The 21,690-nt window shown below is 44.8% G+C and overlaps 2 protein-coding genes across 2 annotated transcripts in view; both read left to right on the forward strand.

The window, feature by feature from the left end:
• The window catches only part of LOC137346329 (uncharacterized), a 538,211-nt gene that overhangs the window by 391,668 nt on the left and 124,853 nt on the right, over positions 1-21,690 (forward strand). The window lies entirely within an intron of this gene.
• LOC137345859 (probable G-protein coupled receptor 139) lies at positions 1,654-12,362 on the forward strand. Its single transcript, XM_068009107.1, has 3 exons — positions 1,654-1,747; positions 1,837-1,989; positions 11,452-12,362. Exons 1-3 carry the CDS (start codon positions 1,654-1,656, stop codon positions 12,360-12,362), a joined length of 1,158 nt encoding a protein of 385 aa, XP_067865208.1.

Genomic DNA, 21,690 nt, shown 5'->3' on the forward strand with positions numbered 1-21,690 from the left:
AAGCCTTTGACCTCGTCAGCAGACGTGGTCTCTTCAGACTACTAGAAAAGATCAGATGTCCACCAAAGCTACTAAGTATCATCACCTCATTCCATGACAATATGAAAGGCACAATTCAACATGGTGGCTCCTCATCAGAGCCCTTTCCTATCCTGAGTGGTGTGAAACAGGGCTGTGTTCTCGCACCCACACTTTTTGGGATTTTCTTCTCCCTGCTGCTTTCACATGCGTTCAAATCCTCTGAAGAAGGAATTTTCCTCCACACAAGATCAGGGGGCAGGTTGTTCAACCTTGCCCGTCTAAGAGCGAAGTCCAAAGTACGGAAAGTCCTCATCAGAGAACTCCTCTTTGCTGACGATGCTGCTTTAACATCTCACACTGAAGAATGCCTGCAGAGTCTCATCGACAGGTTTGCGTCTGCCTGCAATGAATTTGGCCTAACCATCAGCCTCAAGAAAACGAACATCATGGGGCAGGATGTCAGAAATGCTCCATCCATCAATATTGGCGACCACGCTCTGGAAGTGGTTCAAGAGTTCACCTACCTAGGCTCAACTATCACCAGTAACCTGTCTCTAGATGCAGAAATCAACAAGCGCATGGGTAAGGCTTCCACTGCTATGTTCAGACTGGCCAAGAGAGTGTGGGAAAATGGCGCACTGACACGGAACACAAAAGTCCGAGTGTATCAGGCCTGTGTCCTCAGTACCTTGCTCTACGGCAGCGAGGCCTGGACAACGTATGCCAGCCAAGAGCGACGTCTCAATTCATTCCATCTTCGCTGCCTTCGGAGAATACTTGGCATCAGGTGGCAGGACTATATCTCCAACACAGAAGTCCTTGAAGCGACCAACATCCCCAGCTTATACACACTACTGAGTCAGCGGCGCTTGAGATGGCTTGGCCATGTGAGCCGCATGGAAGATGGCAGGATCCCCAAAGACACATTGTACAGCGAGCTCGCCACTGGTATCAGACCCACCGGCCGTCCATGTCTCCGTTATAAAGACGTCTGCAAACGCGACATGAAATCGTGTGACATTGATCACAAGTCGTGGGAGTCAGTTGCCAGCATTCGCCAGAGCTGGCGGGCAGCCATAAAGACAGGGCTAAATTGTGGCGAGTCGAAGAGACTTAGTAGTTGGCAGGAAAAAAGACAGAGGTGCAAGGGGAGAGCCAACTGTGCAACAGCCCCGACAAACAAATTTCTCTGCAGCACCTGTGGAAGAGCCTGTCACTCCAGAATTGGCCTTTTTGCCACTCCAGGCGCTGCTTCACAAACCACTGACCACCTCCAGGCGCGTATCCATTGTCTCTCGAGATAAGGAGGCCCAAAAGAGTGCAAAGCCAGAACTGTTCACAGTCAGAACACATAACTTTCTAATTCAGTTACTGCTCCTCTACCCGCTTGAAAAAACGGATAAGTTTCCATCGCCGAGCTGGTGCAAAACCTTAAAATCAGTTTGAGAATTCACATGGTGGGTGCATCGACAAAGATGAACGGATTCACATAACAACAGAAACCAAAGCTGCTTTTGTTTAACGCACAGAAGTGATGCAGTCAGGGCCAGGCATTCAGTATGTTGTTAGATAGAAATGCGGACAAAATGTAATTCCGATTTTGGGCTGTTTCTTTAAAAACAAACAATTACAATGTCTGTTTGCGTAAAACGAGAGCAGCCCAAATCTGCAGTATTTTGCTTTTATTACAGTGAAGGGAGTTGGCTGCTTGTTCAAATGACTGGAAGTAATGTCAATGCTCCCCTGCTTCAGGATCTCACGGGAGGTGTCTCTCAATTATAAATATGGGATTTCTCTTAATCTCTCATCCCACAGTTAGTTGGAGTTCCGTGTCCAGCGGCAAGAGTCACCATCACTTCTCAGACAGAATGAGAGTTCCATACAGCTTTTATCCATTTAAAATGTTACCACCGCTTGTCCAGACAGGAATGATTTACTATCCGATTATAGCAGCAATTGGAATCCCAGGTAAGTGATTATATTCAGTCACTAAATGTATAAAGTAGAGGTTAACTGTATTCCTGCTCTTATCTCGGGAACTGTTCCTTTTCACTGTTTTTTATTCTCACGCCAATCCAAAAGCAGAACCTCATTCCTTGTATTTTCCACTCTCCTCTACTCATTACAGATTATTTGTTGACGTTAAAATGTTCTTTTAAATCTCCATCAAAGCCTGCAGATTATTTTCTTCATTTAACATCTTCAAACTGGTTCCGTCTGAACTGAGAATGCGTTCAGTGCGTGATAAAACGGATTATTTCAGTTTAATTTTTCCGTTGCCCAACAGACTCACTCTCCTCTCCTTCATTCCAGTAACAGTCAGTAATATCTGACAAGCAATAACTTTTACTCTTCCTTCACTGTTTTATAAAATGCCCCAGTTTCTCCCCCTCTGATTTCTGCTGGGGACAGATCTGCTGACAGATATATACTTGTGAGTACGGACAGTCAGCACCGGGATTTGTTCAGTCCCATTATTCAGATATTCTCACTGTTCTCGGTCTGTTTCCACAATGTGTTGGATCTTATTCCCGATGATCACAATCCACTCCGAGTGTGGATTTGTTCTCCGTGAAGGAACACAGACTCTCCCTCTAATCTTCTCTCCTGGCCGGTTACCAGCCTGTTCTCAGTTACCTCTTCTCCCACCGAGCGGGTATTCTGTTCCCTTCAGCCGGTGGGAGGCAGCTGGTTTCTGTCCCAGACCTTCCTGCAGGTGGGGCAGGGAATTCAACACAGTGAAAGAGTGATTTAAACACTGCAGCGGGACTCTGTGAAACGGTCCTGCGTTGCCCCAGTTGAGAAACTCGTTTCAGCTTTCACCATCCGGATTTGACCAATCTCACGCTCGCAGTTTGATACAAAAACGCTGCACTCTGAGCATGTCCGTCCACCCAGTCAAATCACTGGTCCTCTCAAATACCATGTAATTTAACTCCAGATTCTTGTACATAGAAGATATCCTAATCATATTTCCACACCCTGTCCCCCTAAACCTTCACCACCTCTTCCTCCATCCACCTGTTCAATCTACTCTGTATCTGGATATAGTTTCTGCCTCAACCCCTAATCCTGGAACTGAACTGCACCGTTTCCCAACTCTCTTTGTGAAGAAATTTCTCCTGCTTTCTGTTCCAAATATCTTCCATTTAATCTTTCAGCTCTGCTGCCTCCCGCTGCAGTGTTGCAGTCACTCTTTCGCTGCATTGAATTCCCTGCCCCACCTGCAGGAAGGTCTGGGACAGAAACCAGCTGCCTCCCACCGGCTGAAGGGAACAGAATACCCGCTCGGTGGGAGAAGAGGTAACTGAGAACAGGCTGGTAACCGGACAGGAGAGAAGATCAGAGGGAGAGTCTGTGTTCCTTCACGGAGCACAAATCCACACTCGGAGTGGATTGTTATCATCAGGAATAAGATCCAACACATTGTGGAAACAGACCGAGAACAGTGAGAATATCTGAATAATGGGACTGAACAAATCCCGGTGTTCACTGTCTCATTTTTTCGAAACCATGTTCTTCCATCGACCTTCTCCCACTCTTCCATAACTTTAAACACTTCCATTATATCGCCCTGTAATCTATGTCGCTGTTACTTTCTTCTCCCTCACTTTTACAGTTTAATGTGACAGAGCCCAGTGTGTGAAAATGGTGCAGTTTAACCCTTACTGTACCACGGACTCAAATTCCCCACTTGAGGTGTGAAAGTAAAATCTCACAATCAGTGGAACGAGTCCCCATCTCCAGAGGACACTGAACCTTTACAGATTTATTTTTGAAGAAATGTGACCGACATTAAACTCCAATGCTCCGGCTGTTGTTTTTTGAAATTCTGCTGAGCCTATTTAAAGATGTTACACAGGAAGAGAAGAGTGAAGTGAGTTGTCTCACTGTCTCACTGACTCTCACTAACCTCAGGGTCAATGCAGCCCAATGCTCCCATTGGAAGATTCACTCCTGTATTTCGAAGGGTTTCTCTGAATGTATCCGCTCACGGGGTCAGTTAGATCTCGGTGTCCCGCAGCAATATTCATAATTATTTCTCATAGATAAATGAAGTTTAATTTATTGTGCATCCATTTGACCAAGCGATTCTTTGTGTTCCTGGTTACGGATTCTAAACTTATTTATTTTATGCAGGGTTTAACTGTATCACCGCTCGTTTTGCGTATTCTTCAAATTGCTGTGTTTCTTCTGAAGTATTTGTTTTGCTGTTTCTAATTCAAGATCAGAGTTTAACTATATATCACGTCAGTAGATATCACGTCTATTACAGTAGAGAAAGAAAATGTTGTCGAGGAGAATACTGAGATACAGACTACTCGGCTAGATGGGATTGAGGTTCACAAGGAGGAGGTGTTAGCAATTTTGGAAAGTGTGAAAATAGATAAGTCCCCTGGGCCAGATGGGATTTATCCTAGGATTCTCTGGGAAGCCAGGGAGGAGATTGCAGAGCCTTTGTCCTTGATCTTTATGTCGTCATTGTCGACAGGAATAGTGCTGGAAGACTGGAGGATAGCAAATGTTGTCCCCTTGTTCAAGAAGGGGAGTAGAGACAGCCCTGGTGATTATAGACCTGTGAGCCTTACTTTGGTTGTGGGTAAAATGTTGGAAAAGGTTATAAGAGATAGGATTTATAATCATCTTGAAAAGAATAAGTTCATTAGCGATAGTCAGCACGGTTTTGTGAAGGGTAGGTCGTGCCTCACAAACCTTATTGAGTTTTTCGAGAAGGTGACCAAACAGGTGGATGAGGGTAAAGCCGTGGATGTGGTGTATATGGATTTCAGTAAGGCGTTTGATAAGGTTCCCCACGGTAGGCTATTGCAGAAAATACGGAAGTATGGGATTGAAGGTGATTTAGTGCTTTGGTTCAGAAATTGGCTAGCTGAAAGAAGACAGAGGGTGGTGGTTGATGGCAAATGTTCATCCTGGAGTTTAGTTACTAGTGGTGTACCGCAAGGATCTGTTTTGGGGCCACTGCTGTTTGTCATTTTTATAAATGACCTGGAAGAGGGTGTAGAAGGGTGGGTTAGTAAATTTGCGGATGACACGAAGGTCGGTGGAGTTGTGGATAGGGCCGAAGGATGTTATAGGTTACAGAGGGACATAGATAGGCTGCAGAGCTGGGCTGAGAGATGGCAAATGGAGTTTAATGCGGAAAAGTGCGAGGTGATTCACTTTGGAAGGAGTAACAGGAATGCAGAATACTGGGCTAATGGGAAGATTCTTGGTAGTGTAGATGAGCAGAGAGATCTTGGTGTCCAGGTACATAAATCCCTGAAAGTTGCCCCCCAGGTTAATAGGGCTGTTAAGAAGGCATATGGTGTGTTAGCTTTTATTAGTAGGGGGATCGAGTTTCGGAGCCACAAGGTCATGCTGCAGCTGTACAGAACTCTGGTGCGGCCGCACCTGGAGTGTTGCGTGCAGTTCTGGTCACCGCATTATAGGAAGGATGTGGAAGCTTTGGAAAGGGTGCAGAGGAGATTTACTGGGATGTTGCCTGGTATGGAGGGAAGGTCCTACGAGGAAAGGCTGAGGGACTTGAGGTTGTTTTCGTTGGAGAGAAGGAGGAGGAGAGGTGACTTAATAGAGACATATAAGATAATCAGAGGGTTAGATAGGGTGGATAGTGAGAGTCTTTTTCCTCGGATGGTGATGGTAAACACGAGGGGACATAGCTTTAAGTTGAGGGGTGATAGATATAGGACAGATGTCAGAGGTAGTTTCTTTACTCAGAGAGTAGTAGGGGCGTGGAACGCCCTGCCTGCAACAGTAGTAGACTCGCCAACTTTAAGGGCATTTAAGTGATCATTGGATAGACATATGGATGAAAATGGAATAGTGTAGGTCAGATGGTTTCACAGGTCGGCGCAACATCGAGGGCCGAAGGGCCTGTACTGCGCTGTAATGTTTTATGTTCTATGTTCTATGTTCCTCCCATTCCGCCACTTTCTGCATATGATCTGCTTACTGGGATCATAATATGCTTATAATATCCCGCAAAATCTCCTCTCTACACTGTCAGCCTCGCTACCTCGCTGTATTTTAAGAAACTCCTTAAAAACTACTACTTTGACCAAGTTTTTGGTATTTTTTTTACTTCTTTCATGGATATGGACATCGCTGGCATCATTACCCATCCCTCATTGCCCTTGACAACTGAATGGCTTCCTAGGTCACTTCAGAGGGCAGTTAAGAGTCAACCACATTGCTGTGGGTCTGAAGTCACATGTAGGCCAGATCACATCAGGAAAGCAGATTTTCTTCCCTGTAGGACATGAGTGAACCACATGGGTTTGACAACAATCAATGATAGTTTCATAGCACCATTACTTAGACTAACTTTCAATTCAAGATTTGTTAATTAATAGAATTTGTGTTCTACCAGCTGTTGTGATAGGATTTGAACCCGCATCTAGGGCATCAGCCTGGGTATCTACATTACTAGTTCAGTGACATGACTACTGTACCACTGTCTCCCCATCTGACCTCATATCTCTTTATGTGGTTCTGTGTCACAGTCTGCTTCATAATGCTCCTGTGAAGCACTTTGGCACATTTAGTTACCATAAACGCGCGCTATGAACAGAAGTTTTGTTGTAGAAAACCCCAAATTGTTATCTTCATGCAATGTCATCTTGTGCACGTGTATTAACTATTATCTAAATGGTGAAAGGTTGCAAAGCTGTAAGATGTAGAGGGATCTGGGTGTCCTAATGCATGAATCACAAAAGGTTAGTATGCATGTACAGCAAATCATTAGGAAAGCAAATGGAATGTTACCGTTTATTGCGAGGGAAATTGAATACAAAGATAAGGAGGTAATGATTCAGTTATACATGTCATTGGTGAGACCACATCTGGAATACTGTGTACATTATTTGTCTCCTTTTTTGAGGAAGGATGTAAGTGCGTTGGAAGCAGTTCGGAGCCGGTTTCCTAGACTAATGGAGTGGGCAGGTCGTCTTCTGAGGAAAGCTTGGACAGTTTAGGCTTGTATCTGCTGGAGTTTAGAAGAGTAACAGGCAGCTTGATTGAAACATAAACCCTGAGGGGTCTTGACAGGGTGAATGTGGAAAGAATGTTTCCTCTTGTGGGAGAATCTAGAACTTGGGATCACTGTTTAAAAATAAGTGGTCATCCATTTAAGACGAAGATGAGGATTTTATTTTTCCATCACAGGGTAGTGAGTCTTTGGAAATCTCTTCCTCCAAATATGGTGGAAGCAGAATCTTTGAATATTTTTAAGGCAGAGGTAGATTGATTCTTAAGCTGATAAGCAAGGGGTGAAAGATTATCGGGGATAAAAACAAGAAATGCTGGAACCATTCAGCAGGTCTGGCAGCATCTGTGAAAAGAGAAGCAGAGTTAACGTTTTGGGTCAGTGACCCTTCTTCGGAACCGGTTGCGAGCTGGGAGACAGAGATCGGTGATGCATGTTAATGTAATGTTACTTTCCTTTATCTTTCGGATGTATGAATGATAAACTGTGCATGAGATGCAGTTGTACAGAGTCTTGGTCAGACCCCCGCTGGAGTACTGCATTCAGTGGGGCAGCGCCCCACTGGGAAGATGTATTGGCGTTGGGGCGGGGTGGCCTGGGGGTTTCAGCCCAGATTCAACAGACTGATACCAGGGCTGAAAGGATCAAATTCAGAGGACAGGATCCATAAACTTAGCCCGTGTTCCCTTGTGTTCGGAATTTTGATGGGTGACACAGTCCAAGTATTTAAATTGATAATATGATTTGAAGGGTAGATGGAAGTAAACTGTTTCCTGGCGCCGTGTAATCGAAAACAAGGGAAAATAATCTTAAAATTAGAATTATGCCATTTAAGAATGAAAGCAGAATTTTTCACGGAAGGAATAGCGGAAATCTGGAGTTCGTTCTCTTTAAAGCCTGTTACTGCTTGCTCAATTACATTTTAAAGACTGAGATTGATAGATTTTTAAGGTAAGAATATAAAGGACGATGGAAACAAGACATGAATGGAGTTAAGGCACAGATTAGCCAGGGTCTAATGGAGTGTTGGGAAAGGCTTGTGGGGCTGAATAACCTCCTCTTGTGTTCTTATATTCCTCTGCGTTAATCACCAGATCATCAGAACTTCTGAAATGAGTGAAACATTAATCGCAAGACTGGAATCAGTGTAACTGAAACCTCTATCGGGACAAATGGTTTCTGATGTTATTCTTACTGAGTTTCGAGTTCCCAGTAAGTCTCTCTGAAGTATTACCGATGGTCTAAATCCATCTCTCCCTCGATGAATGCTCTCTCTGTTCATTTACTCTGTTCGTTTTGAAGTGATTATTTTGCTAATTTCAGGTCTGTTACGGAAATTACGAGAATATCATGCACTGCCGTTCCTCCATTTTCCATTTGGGATATATTTATTGATAGGACAATGTTCTTTCAAACTCCAGCTAACACACCAATGGTTTTCTACATTAATAGTCTCGGGCTGTTACGGTTTTATTTCAGAATGTGAACAGCATTCACAGAATGGGATATGATGAGATTATGAAGTAGTTCCAGTTAATCTGCAGCAGCGACACGGGCCTTTGCTGAATGTTCTCCTGTGGACATTCTCTGGTCACTTTATCTCCATCGCCCTTCACTGCAACAGCCGTGGTTCAGTGGTTCCCCTCTCCTCTCTGAGTCAGGAGGATGTGGTTTCGAGACCCTTTTGAAAGTCCAGGTTGATAGTTCAAGAAGTACTAATGCCATGCTGCACAGTTGAATAACAGACACTCCTAGGCTGTTTTATATGAACCTCAAATTCACAAACTCTGTAGCTTCCAAATCAGTACTTTTTGACTCACAATTTGCGCCACCGGATGTGATGTCTTTCCTATCGTACTCTTTCGAACAAAGTACTCCTAAACGAATATCACGAAACAGATTATTATTTTGTGGGGCTTTGTGTGCAAATTCACATTTAATTGTGCACTCGGAAGTCAAAGTGACCACCTCCCGACAGAAGGTGAAGGCCCATATTGACACTGTGTGTGAAACTTACCAGAGCTAGGTATTACTGCGAAGTTCAAGGAACTCTGTGCTGAGGTCGCTGGTAACATTGTTGTATTGCCAATTATTTCCTGAAACCACACTGGTCAAACATCATATTCAAAGCTTCAATCGTGCACCAACTTCAGTAAAGATGTATCCTCGCTAAACTATATGATAATTTTGTATGTCAGTTGAAAAATACATTATAATGTTTATATTTCGGATATGACACGAACAATGAACGCTGAGGCTGAAGGAATCGAGAGTTGGGAAACGATAAGCATTAAGGAACAGTTATAATGACATTTTTAGATTTAACAGGCGACATTGGTGGTTGGATTCTGTGAGCGATGGACATTGTTTGCTTTGTTTCCAGTCATTGCATAACATTTACAAACAGAAACAAGTATAAATGATTGTAATCGTTTTATAATTAGATTCATTGTTAATTCAGAGTCACGACTCCTTAAACTGTCACTCTAAGTAAGACGGGGACTATAATGAATAAATCATTGAATAACTGGTACAATTGTTAAATCAATGACTATTTGAATAACGAACAGGTGGCATGATTGATCAATGTTTATGGCAGAATATTTTAGATAAATAAGTTACGAACGAAACTAAAACGTATTGGGAGCAGTCTCACCACACGGACTGCAACGGTTCAAGAAAATGCCTCACCTCCATCTCTCGCAGTGACTGGGAAGCAACACACCATCTCTGATTCCGGATTACTACAGTCATTTTTCTTAGAACTTTCCCACGACATTTCTGTGTCAAAGGTACCCGTCCCACTCACTCCTCACCCAACCACACACACACAAACACTGAATTAAATTAAGCTTATACACTCTGAAACGCCTGTGATAGAATTTACACCGAAGAGTTTATTATCAAAGTCAGTTCTAGAGGAATACAGTTAATTATTTCGACACCAGCTGCTCAGGATGTCTCTTCAGTGCAGAAATGTCTCTGGTACATGTTGTATTCTCTCTCTCTCTCACATTCCGGCTTACCCTCTTTCTATATCAAATTGTTAAACTGTTGAAGGACACAATATCCTGCAGATCCCAAGGATCCCAGTCAAACTATTCGGAATATCTCTTATATTGTTGATTGTTTGTTCTGGAGCTCAGGTTTATATATTGCCCCGATCCTCTGGGATGGACTTCAGGACAGTCTTTCACACCAGGGAGATGGATTCTCAATATTGCTGATGTACCGGTTTAATATTACAGAGCGATTCGGCCAATTCAGAGGGAACACCTTCTTACTCATTATCTCTGAAGGTGACTCTCGGTAGGTATCTGGTTTTACCTGAAACCTCTGGTCTCACTTGCACTGATCTTTGCAGCCATCCTGGTATCGCCACCACCATCTCCCTCTGAGGTTTCCTGCAATATCAGAGGTGACAACATCCTGGTCTGGATTGTCGTCCTTCTTCTATCGTCTACTTTGGAAAGTTCTTCTGTTCCGAGGATCAACGGATGAAATATTGTTGTGTTGCTGCTCACATCTCAACTTCACTTTGCGGCCATTGTTGGATTTTATTCAGATGGGATTGTGTTGTTTAAATCGCCGATGAATTTCCAGAGAGGGGAAATCGGCTGAACATCTGAAATGTTCATCCGGTGGTTTGTAAACAGAAACTTCTGTTATTTGGTCGAGTTGATCCACAGCAATTCACCATGTAATATGTTGTTTGGCAGCTGTTTTTCACCGGTCTTTACTCATTACCGCTAGTCTGAAAATATAACCTGGCAACTCTAGGCCATTTCTCTCACCAGGTATCTACTCTCCTCTGCTGTTCACGGATCCAAACCCCGCCGTTTAATCTAATTTCTTGGCAGTCCTCGTTTAGCATTTACCACATTTTGGGCCGGTTTCATTCTCACGATTCCCTACTAGATCATTTATCTTCCAATTTATTATTGACCATTTATTACTTATTTTCAATTAATTTTTTTATGTTTTCTTTTGATTAGTTCATTTGTTCTTTCACTGGACTGTTACTTCTTGCAATTATTTATAGTTTATTATCTCACTGTTAACTTACTTGTAGCAGTTCAATGGCTGGAAATTTACCCCGAGCTCTTCCGTTCTCCACTGCACGTCCGATGATGTTACAGTGGAACGGGAGCAGCTCTGAGCAAATTCCACACAAAGTCTACTTGGTTCGTTCGATGTTATTTGCTAAAGGTATCTCTTTAAATTTATTTACTCCACACTGTATACATTACATTGCAATTTCATATCAAAATCTTTTCAATTACACAATTCCAGCAGCAGTAAACTCCAGTTCCCATCCCATGATCCTGCAGTAAAGGACATTTCATACTAAACACTGTGGACCTGAATCATTCCTTGTATCCTAATGGATGATCCTTTTTTTTCTGTTCGTTTGTGTTTTGCAGTAAATGTGATGACGATTGTGATCCTGTCCCGGGGAAAGTGCAGTCTCTCCAGATGTATCACTCACTACCTGGTCGCCATGGCAGCAGCGGATCTATTGGTCACTATCACTGACGTGGTGTTAAATCGGATTAATGATTATTATTTCCCGACTACCTTCCTGTTTCTCACCCCTGTGTGCTCTTTCCACACCGTCCTGGTTCGTGCAGCCACTGATATTTCTGTCTGGTTAACAGTCGCTTTCACTTTTGATCGTTTTGTTACTATTTGTTGCCAGAAGCTGAGGACTAAATATTGCACCGAGAAAACGGCAGCTGTAGTTATAGGAACTGTGTGTCTGCTGTTCTGTTTTAAAAACATTCCCTGGTACTTTACATTTGAACCCTACATTACAATCGACAACATACCCTGGGGCTGCCATCAAAAGCTGCAGTATTACACATTAACTGCATGGGTAGCATTTAGCTGGATTGACCGCTGTCTCACCCCACTGCTCCCAACATTCCTGATATTACTGCTCAATGCTCTGACCATTGGACACATTTTAGTGGCCAGTAGAGTCCGCAGGAGGTTGAGGGGCACCAGGAATGCCGTGGATCACAGTGATCCGGAGATGGAGAGCAGAAGAAAATCTATCATTTTACTGTTCGCTATATCCGGAAACTTCATACTGTTATGGATGACGTATGTGATAGTTTTCCTATTAATACAAATTACAAACCAATATTATTCAACAGGTTTCAATGACCCGATGACAATCGCAGACTATACCAGCTACATGCTCCTGCTTTTGAGCTGCTGCACAAACACGTGTATTTATGCAGTGATCCAGACTAAATTCAGAGAGGAGCTGAAGAATGGGATGAAATATCCACTGAGGATAATACTTACATTATTGAAACAAAGAAAATAACAGAGGAATTCCCAGAATTGAAGCTGAATCACATCTCATATCATATCCTGTGTTCTTTGTGTCTTCTGCTGACTCCATCTCTGGCCCACTCTGCTCCAGTTATAATGTTGGACAATATCAGACAAAGACTGTGTTTTTCAATGTAGGAGTCTGTGACCGAGGTAGAAACGGTGACATTATCCAGATGATAATAGAGGTTTTTGTTTTCTCTTTGTTTTCTCAATGAAATTGATCCGGATGAAACTGACGAGCACAGCTGCCGATACTTCAATCTCCGATCCTGCTGTCTTCACAGTCCAGAGTGTCTGCAGCCACGGCATGCGGTAAGTCCATTGAGGTGAAGAAGGAGCTGCGGGACCCGAGAGAAGTCCTGAGAAAAGGTGCCCCGAACACCCAAAAAATCCACGAACGCCCCCCCGCCCCCCCCCCCCCCCACCCCCCGGCCACAACTTCAAAGCGCCCGCGGGAGATGGCTCGGAGAGCATCTGCAGCGCACTGTCGGCAATGCTGCATGCCTTTATTTAAACCACTGCAAAAAAAAAACCCTTAGCAAATGTAATCGCCTCTAAGTCTGCTTCACCTCCCGAAGGACGTGGATGAGCTTTCCGGACGTCGATGGTGGGCACTGAGGAAATGGCTTATTACCTGCACCAGATTCCCCCCCACTCCCACCCCTTTACCCCCCTTCCACCCCCCCACCCCCGTCCCCTTCCCTGCTCCACCCTCTCAGCTCACCCCCTCACAACCCCCGTCCCAGCCCGCCCCCCCTCGCACCATCTTCACCCCGCACCCCCTTCCCCTGCAACCCCCCCACCCCCTCCCTCTACCCCTCCCCCTTGCATCCCCTCCTCCCACCGGCACCATCCTACACCTGTGTAGGGGCCCCAACAACCCCACTGCCTTGTGGGCGTCTCGGGAGGGACCAAAGCTAAGGGAGTAAACCCTAACAGAAAATCCGGAGCGGAACCCCGTAGGCGGTCATGTGTCACCTTTGGCATGTTTCCGGCAGTTCCTGCAGCCATACTGGTGCCAAACGTCGTGTCCTGCACTCCTTTGGACCCCACCAGAAAGGCCGAGAGGGGGGTTTTGACGACTGGGCAACTCTCAACCTCCATAAATTTGCCCAGGCATGCGCCATGGAGAGGTCACTCCATAGTTGCCTCACAGCGACTAAAACAACACGGAAGGCAGCAGTTATGGGTTATAAGTCCAGATAAATTGGCGTAGAAACTGGGCGCCACGGGTTGCCTTTGTCGGTGGGAGAGGTCATTGCACCTCACTGGACAGCTACCGCCCGCCTCAAACCGGGCAGCCCCCGGTCAATAAGGTTCTGTCCCGCCACAGTCTGCCTGCTTCAATGGGTGCTTGGAGTTCAGGGTCATTGCCCGAAAGGTGGACTGATACACCGCACCAAACAACATGAAAAAAGGAAAGAAGGTACCAGCCCTTTGCTTTGCAAGCTGGAACGTCAGAACTATGTGTCCTGGCCTGTCGGAAGACCTTACACAAATCAACGATTCTCGGAAGACCGCCATCATTAACAACGAGCTCAGTAGACTCAATGTGGACATTGCAGCACTTCAGGAGACTCGCCTCCCCGCGAGTGGCTCTCTAGCAGAGCAAGACTACACCTTCTTCTGGCAGGGCAGGGATCCTGAAGAACCAAGACAGCATGGAGTGGGCTTCGCCATCAGAAACTCCTTGCTCAGCATGATAGAGCCTCCCTCAAATGGCTCGGAACGCATACTGTCCATCCGACTGCTCACCACCTCTGGTCCAGTACACCTACTCAGCATCTATGCTCCAACACTCTGCTCCCCACCTGAAGCTAAAGACCAGTTCTATGAACAACTCCATAACATCATTAGCAGCATCCCCAACACCGAACACCTATTCCTGCTGGGGGACTTTAATGCCAGGGTTGGGGCCGACCATGACTCATGGCCCTCCTGCCTTGGGCGCTATGGCGTTGGAAGGATGAATGAGAACGGGCAGAGACTGCTTGAGTTATGTACCTATCATAACCTCTGCATCACCAACTCGTTCTTTCACACTAAACCCTGTCACCAGGTTTCATGGAGGCACCCAAGATCACGTCGTTGGCACCAGCTAGACCTCATTGTCACAAGGTGAGCCGCCTTAAACAGTGTTCAAATCACACGCAGCTTCCACAGTGTGGACTGCGACACCGACCACTCCCTGGTGTGCAGCAAGGTTAGACTCAGACCAAAGAAGTTGCATCATTCCAAGCAGAAGGGCCACCCGCGCATCAACACGAGCAGAATTTCTCACCCACAGCTGTTACAAAAATTTCTAAATTCACTTGTAACAGCCCTTCAAAACACTCCCACAGGGGATGCTGAGACCAAGTGGGCCCACATCAGAGACGCCATCTATGAGTCAGCTTTGACCACCTAAGGCAAAAGTGCGAAGAGAAATGCAGACTGGTTTCAATCTCATAATGAAGAGCTGGAACCTGTCATAGCCGCTAAGCGCATTGCACTGTTGAACTACAAGAAAGCCCCCAGCGATTTAACATCCGCAGCACTTAAAGCAGCCAGAAGTACTGCACAAAGAACAGCTAGGCGTTGCGCAAACGACTACTGGCAACACCTATGCAGTCATATTCAGCTGGCCTCAGACACCGGAAACATCAGAGGAATGTATGATGGCATGAAGAGAGCTCTTGGGCCAACCATCAAGAAGATCGCCCCCCTCAAATCTAAATCGGGGGACATAATCACTGACCAACGCAAACAGATGGACCGCTGGGTTGAGCACTACCTAGAACTGTACTCCAGGGAGAATGCTGTCACTGAGACTGACCTCAATGCAGCCCAGCCTCTACCAGTCACGGATGAGCTGGACATACAGCCAACCAAATCGGAACTCAGTGATGCCATTGATTCCCTAGCCAGCGGAAAAGCCCCTGGGAAGGACAGCATTACCCCTGAAATAATCAAGAGTGCCAAGCCTGCTATACTCTCAGCACTACATGAACTGCTATGCCTGTGCTGGGACGAGGGAGCAGTACCCCAGGACATGCGCGATGCCAACATCATCACCCTCTATAAAAACAAAGGTGACCGCGGTGACTGCAACAACTACCGTGGAATCTCCCTGCTCAGCATAGTGGGGAAAGTCTTTGCTCGAGTCGCTCTGAACAGGCTCCAGAAGCTGGCCGAGCGCGTCTACCCTGAGGCACAGTGTGGCTTTCGTGCAGAGAGATCGACCATTGACATGCTGTTCTCCCTTCGTCAGATACAGGGGAAATGCCGTGAACAACAGATGCCCCTCTACATTGCTTTCATTGATCTCACCAAAGCCTTTGACCTCGTCAGCAGACGTGGTCTCTTCAGACTACTAGAAAAGATCGGATGTCCACCAAAGCTACTAAGTATCGTCACCTCATTCCATGACAATATGAAAGGCACAATTCAACATGGTGGCTCCTCATCAGAGCCCTTTCCTATCCTGAGTGGTGTGAAACAGGGCTGTGTTCTCGCACCCACACTTTTTGGGATTTTCTTCTCCCTGCTGCTTTCACATGCGTTCAAATCCTCTGAAGAAGGAATTTTCCTCCACACAAGATCAGGGGGCAGGTTGTTCAACCTTGCCCGTCTAAGAGCGAAGTCCAAAGTACGGAAAGTCCTCATCAGAGAACTCCTCTTTGCTGACGATGCTGCTTTAACATCTCACACTGAAGAGTGCCTGCAGAGTCTCATCGACAGGTTTGCGTCTGCCTGCAATGAATTTGGCCTAACCATCAGCCTCAAGAAAATGAACATCATGGGGCAGGACGTCAGAAATGCTCCATCCATCAATATTGGCGACCACGCTCTGGAAGTGGTTCAAGAGTTCACCTACCTAGGCTCAACTATCACCAGTAACCTGTCTCTAGATGCAGAAATCAACAAGCGCATGGGTAAGGCTTCCACTGCTATGTCCAGACTGGCCAAGAGAGTGTGGGAAAATGGCGCACTGACACGGAACACAAAAGTCCGAGTGTATCAGGCCTGTGTCCTCAGTACCTTGCTCTACAGCAGCGAGGCCTGGACAACGTATGCCAGCCAAGAGCGACGTCTCAATTCATTCCATCTTCGCTGCCTTCGGAGAATACTTGGCATCAGGTGGCAGGACTATATCTCCAACACAGAAGTCCTTGAAGCGGCCAACACCCCCAGCTTATACACACTACTGAGTCAGCGGCGCTTGAGATGGCTTGGCCATGTGAGCCGCATGGAAGATGGCAGGATCCCCAAAGACACATTGTGCAGCGAGCTCGCCACTGGTATCAGACCCACCGGCTGTCCATGTCTCCGCTATAAAGACGTCTGCAAACGCGACATGAAATCGTGTGACATTGATCACAAGCCGTGGGAGTCAGTTGCCAGCATTCGCCAGAGCTGGCGGGCAGCCATAAAGACAGGGCTAAATTGTGGCGAGTCGAAGAGACTTAGTAGTTGGCAGGAAAAAAGACAGAGGCGCAAGGGGAGAGCCAACTGTGCAACAGCCCCGACAAACAAATTTCTCTGCAGCACCTGTGGAAGAGCCTGTCACTCTAGAATTGGCCTTTATAGCCACTCCAGGCGCTGCTTCACAAACCACTGACCACCTCCAGGCGCGTATCCATTGTCTCTCGAGATAAGGAGGCCCAAAAGAAAAAAGAATAGAGGTAGAATTTCATTGCATTAAATCACACTGCTGGACCCAAAGAGATAAAGGAACCAGCACTGAGGTTTAGGTTGGTGTGAGAATAGGTGAAATGCGGGATATGATTCAGAACATGTGAGAAATCCCAGGGGTGGGTGAAAGGAGAATAATCCTGTGTCAAATTAATATCTAAAGATAAGGAGGTGGAGGACAAATATGTGTGAAATCCGTAAAGTAATAAACAGATCAATCTTGTAAAGGACATGTACTGCTTTTGGTCTTTTATTGTCTCTATTTCGCCAACATTTCCTCCATCACCATTGTGGATTTTTTGAACCTTCAGCTATGGAATTTCCAGTAGCGAGTTGACTTGGTTTGTGTCTATGAACAGTGTTTTTTTTTCTAGTAGCTCGCCCCCTGGGTTTGTGTCTGGAGTCAGAAAGTCGGTTAGACTTTAGAGGGAGGCCACTCGGTCCATCGAATTCATGCCGGTTCTCCACCGAGCTATCCAATCAGACCAGAAGTGGACACAATGCTCTAGTTGGGTCCTAACCGGAGCTTTAGAAAAATCTGGCATAACTGCCCTGCTTTTGTACTCAATGCCTCTATCTGTGCAGCCTTTAACTCCAGAAACAGATGTTCGTGTCCCATCCACATCTCAGTTTGTGTGAAGGACTCCCTGGGTCAGTATGTTATCCAATACAAACAATGTGGAATTTATTTAAAGTCACATAATACTGAGTTGTATTCCAGGAGCAGCGGTGGTTTTGTGTATGGATGTCGCTTGCTGAAACACTATTTGATTTCCTCTTCTGAAATAAGCAGGTACCAATTAATGCGTTGCTGTTCGACAGGAGTCACATTCAGGCCAATCCGGGACTATGTTTAGCAGAACATAGTTCATTTGTCGATGTATTCGCGCGACCTGGGCCCATTTACTCACGGAAACAAAAAAAAAATCATTTTAAAAACATTCAACATTGATCATAAAAGCGATCCAGGGATAATAGCAATTAGTTAATCAGTGGTCGCCTAGTTTAAACGGTAAATGCAGGAACATGCGAATTAGGAGCAGGAGTAGATCACTGGACCACACGAACCTGCTCCGCCTTTCAATAAGTTCATTGCTGAGTTGATTACTCCACATTTCCACCTACACCTGATAACTTACTATCCCCTGTGGTTGTCTTTGATTTTTAACCTTCGAGTAATCACAAGATTACTTCAGCTCTGCCGCATGACGGCTCATACTGTATAGTTTTTAATTTACTCTTTATTCACTTCAGAAATTCAAATCCAATTTGCTGCCCATTTCACATATTAATGTACTGAACTTGAACAAATGGTGAATATTCCATCTTTCAATTATTTTGAGAATAATATCTACACAGAGCCTTATACATGCTCACAAGAGGATATTTTTCCAATACGCTTTCAGTTTTGTTCGACTCCCGTGAAGAAAAAACAAACAAAATAAACACATCAAAATTCCTTCTTTGAATGATCAGGAATCTGGTCACACTATTCGCTCAGTTCCTCGCCGCTCCACCAGGCCCGAAGAGACTCTTCTTCAATCTCCATCTCAAAATAGATTCCCATGGGATTCCCAATCCCACTCTGCTGCCCTCATCCAGCAAGGAAACCTCACACAACTGCTGAGCAAAGTGCTTGAAATTATTTAACTGCGGACATGTGACCAGGAAATGGAACAGATTCTCGTCCTGTGTCCTGCACACTGGGCAGGTTCCCGCCTCCCCTCTCCCCATTTTATACAAAACAGGCAAGATAAATATCCAGTTGTAGGCCAATTTAAAATACACTTCAATCCATTCTGGACATTCAGAATACATCCACACAAAATACTGTGGATGCTGGGAATCTGAAATTTAAAAAAACACAGAAAGTGCAGGAAATATTCACCAGGTCTGGCATTATTTGTGCAGAGAGAAACAGGGTTAACGTTTCTACTCTGTGACTTTTCATCATTCTTGTCGGACATGATCCGTGTTGCCCTTTTCGAAAATCCCACCCGAAAGACAATTGCTGAACTGAATTTTGCAGAATCTGCAATGACTTTTTGTTTTTTTATTAATACACGCAATGGCGCTTACCCATTGTCTTTCGAGACAAGGAGGCCAAAGAGAGAGAGAGAATTGCCATTATTTACTATCAAGAGGAGATGGTCGGATTCGTACTTGTCGGAGTTATCATTGCCTGATACTTGTGTGGCGTGAACCTAACTGTCTGTATGTAAATGTTTGTCTTTGTGCTTATGTCTGTCTGTGTAACTGTCTGTGTGTATGTTTCTGCGCCTCAAATTGTCTGCACTTTTCTGCGTGGGTGTTTGTTACTCAGTCTCCTCGATCCAATTACTCTGGATCTGAATTTACAAAGAGATGGAAATGTGAATTGTAAATTTTCTTTCAACAAATGCAACTGGTTTCCGTTAGCAAAAAAGGAAAAACATAACAATCATGCAATGAAAAGTAATTCTTTATTGTGTTGGTTTAGCAGGCGAAACAGCAAGCTCAGGTATAAAGACAGCTGGGGCCGTGATTCGGATTTGAACCGAAGTTGCAGCGGCCACGACGCAGAGTACTAACCACTGTACAATCACGGCGCCACGTCCCACCTGGGCAGCTCAGCGCTTACCCTATAACACACTCAAAAACGAAACTGCTTCGAAAAGATGCATTTTGGTGACAAGACCAAAATAAGAAGTCAACAATACTCCCACGAATGGAATTCGACACACGCCCCAGCACCGACTACAGCTTTCATCTACTAGCTTAGACCGTTCACCCAGGTTACCATCAATAACTGTCTACAGTTTTGAAACTAACTGAAAGCTGGTTTTCCTGATGATTGCCCGCCCACTCCATGGTTTTGCATTGGACAGAGAGAATACAATCAAATGTTATCAAATGTATTTTTGGAAAGACTGAGTGGAACAAGAACCATGAACGCCACCATCTGTAGACTGTGGATGTGTTCCTCATTAGTATAATGGTGAGTATTCTCATCTATGATATAGGAGAGCGGGATTGAAATTGCTGACAGCAACAATGCAATTTTAACAAGTCAAACTTCTCAGTCGTTGTGTAACTTCCGAAACGTCATCATCCTGGAACATTAACTCTGTTTCTCATTACAAAGATGCTGTCAAACCTGCTGAGTAACTCCAGCATTCTCTTTTTATATTTCACATTTCCAGCATCTGCAACATTTCACTTTTGTGTGAAATTGGGGAATATATGACTCTATTTGTGGATAAATCTCGACTCCGTTTGGGACCCACAGCTTCTGGTTGGATTCTCTCCGTCCAATACAAAACCTTGGACTCGGTGGGCAATCGGGGGAACCCAGTTTTCAGTTAGATTCAAAGCTGTAATCAGTTATTTATGATACTCTGAGTGAACGGTCTAAAGCAGTGCATTAAAGCTGTAGTCACTGCTGGGACGTGTGTCGAATTCCATTCGTGGGAGTATTTTTAACTTCTTATTTTGGTCTTGTCACCAAAATGCATCTTTTCGAAGCAGTTCCGTTTTTAACTGTATTTATAGAGTACTCGCTACACTGTGCAGTTGGCATGTGGTGCTGTGATCATATTGTAGATAATTCTCTGTGTTGTGGCCGCAGTCACCTCAGTTTGAATCCGCGTTCCAACACCAGCTGTCTTTATACCTTTGCTTTCTGCTTCGCCTGCAATAAAGAATCAGTTTTCATTGTATGTTTGTTATATTTTTCTTGTTTTGCTGACGGAAACCAATTTACTGCATCAAAACCTCGCGCTCTCACATGGCTGTACTTGATGCTCCAAAATGAAAATCCCACATTTTTCTCCTTCCACAATCACTAACCCTCCTTTACTTTCCTCCTTCCATTTCATTGTCACTTTACTGCGGGATTACCTAATATAACACTCACATTCAATATTTAAGCGTTTATGTTGTTCTGACACCACCGCTGTTCCTGGGGGTGGATCTCCCATTTACACCAATGTACATCTGTGCCTTGAAACCAGTCGATACTTTTTGATCTGTGGGATGGCCAGTCAGACAAGCGCTGTGAAAGCAGGACTGACCTCCGGAAGGGCAGCGGCGCCATTGCTCACAACATTTTCTTGGGAATCTGTTGATAATTTCAAAGCTAACTGAAGACCTGGGTTTATTTTTTTTTACACGCTGGCTGGCGCTTTTCTCTAAGCAGATGAAGTGAATGAAAGATGGGCTGACAAGCTGAGGCGGCGCATCAAGTTGGAAATTGTTCCGAATTCAAGTTATCTGCTGAAATGTGCGATTGAAATGAATGGAGGATAAATGAAAAGATTGCGAATGGTGAATAAGGAGCGATTAGAACAGGTTGGTCCTGAGAGAAATATCGTTTGAACTCCTGTGACGCAGGAGGCTGTGTTCAGAAACTGCAGGCTTTAAAACACTTGTGTGGAAATATAAAGAACGCTCTTGTGTGAGAAGAGCTGAAAAAGCAAATGCGTCCTTGAGACAAGTTCCGTTTTGTTAGGAAAACTGCTCTCGTGAAAATGCAACATTAAAAACAGAAACTGCTGGAAATATTCATCAGGTCAGACACCAGCTGGTGATTCAGTTGGCTGAAGAAATTATTCCTCTTTATTTACCCAATCAAATCCCTTTAATGTTTAAACAACTCGATCAGT

The sequence above is a fragment of the Heterodontus francisci genome, chromosome 29 (assembly GCF_036365525.1).
Source record: "Heterodontus francisci isolate sHetFra1 chromosome 29, sHetFra1.hap1, whole genome shotgun sequence".
NCBI lineage: Eukaryota > Metazoa > Chordata > Chondrichthyes > Heterodontiformes > Heterodontidae > Heterodontus > Heterodontus francisci.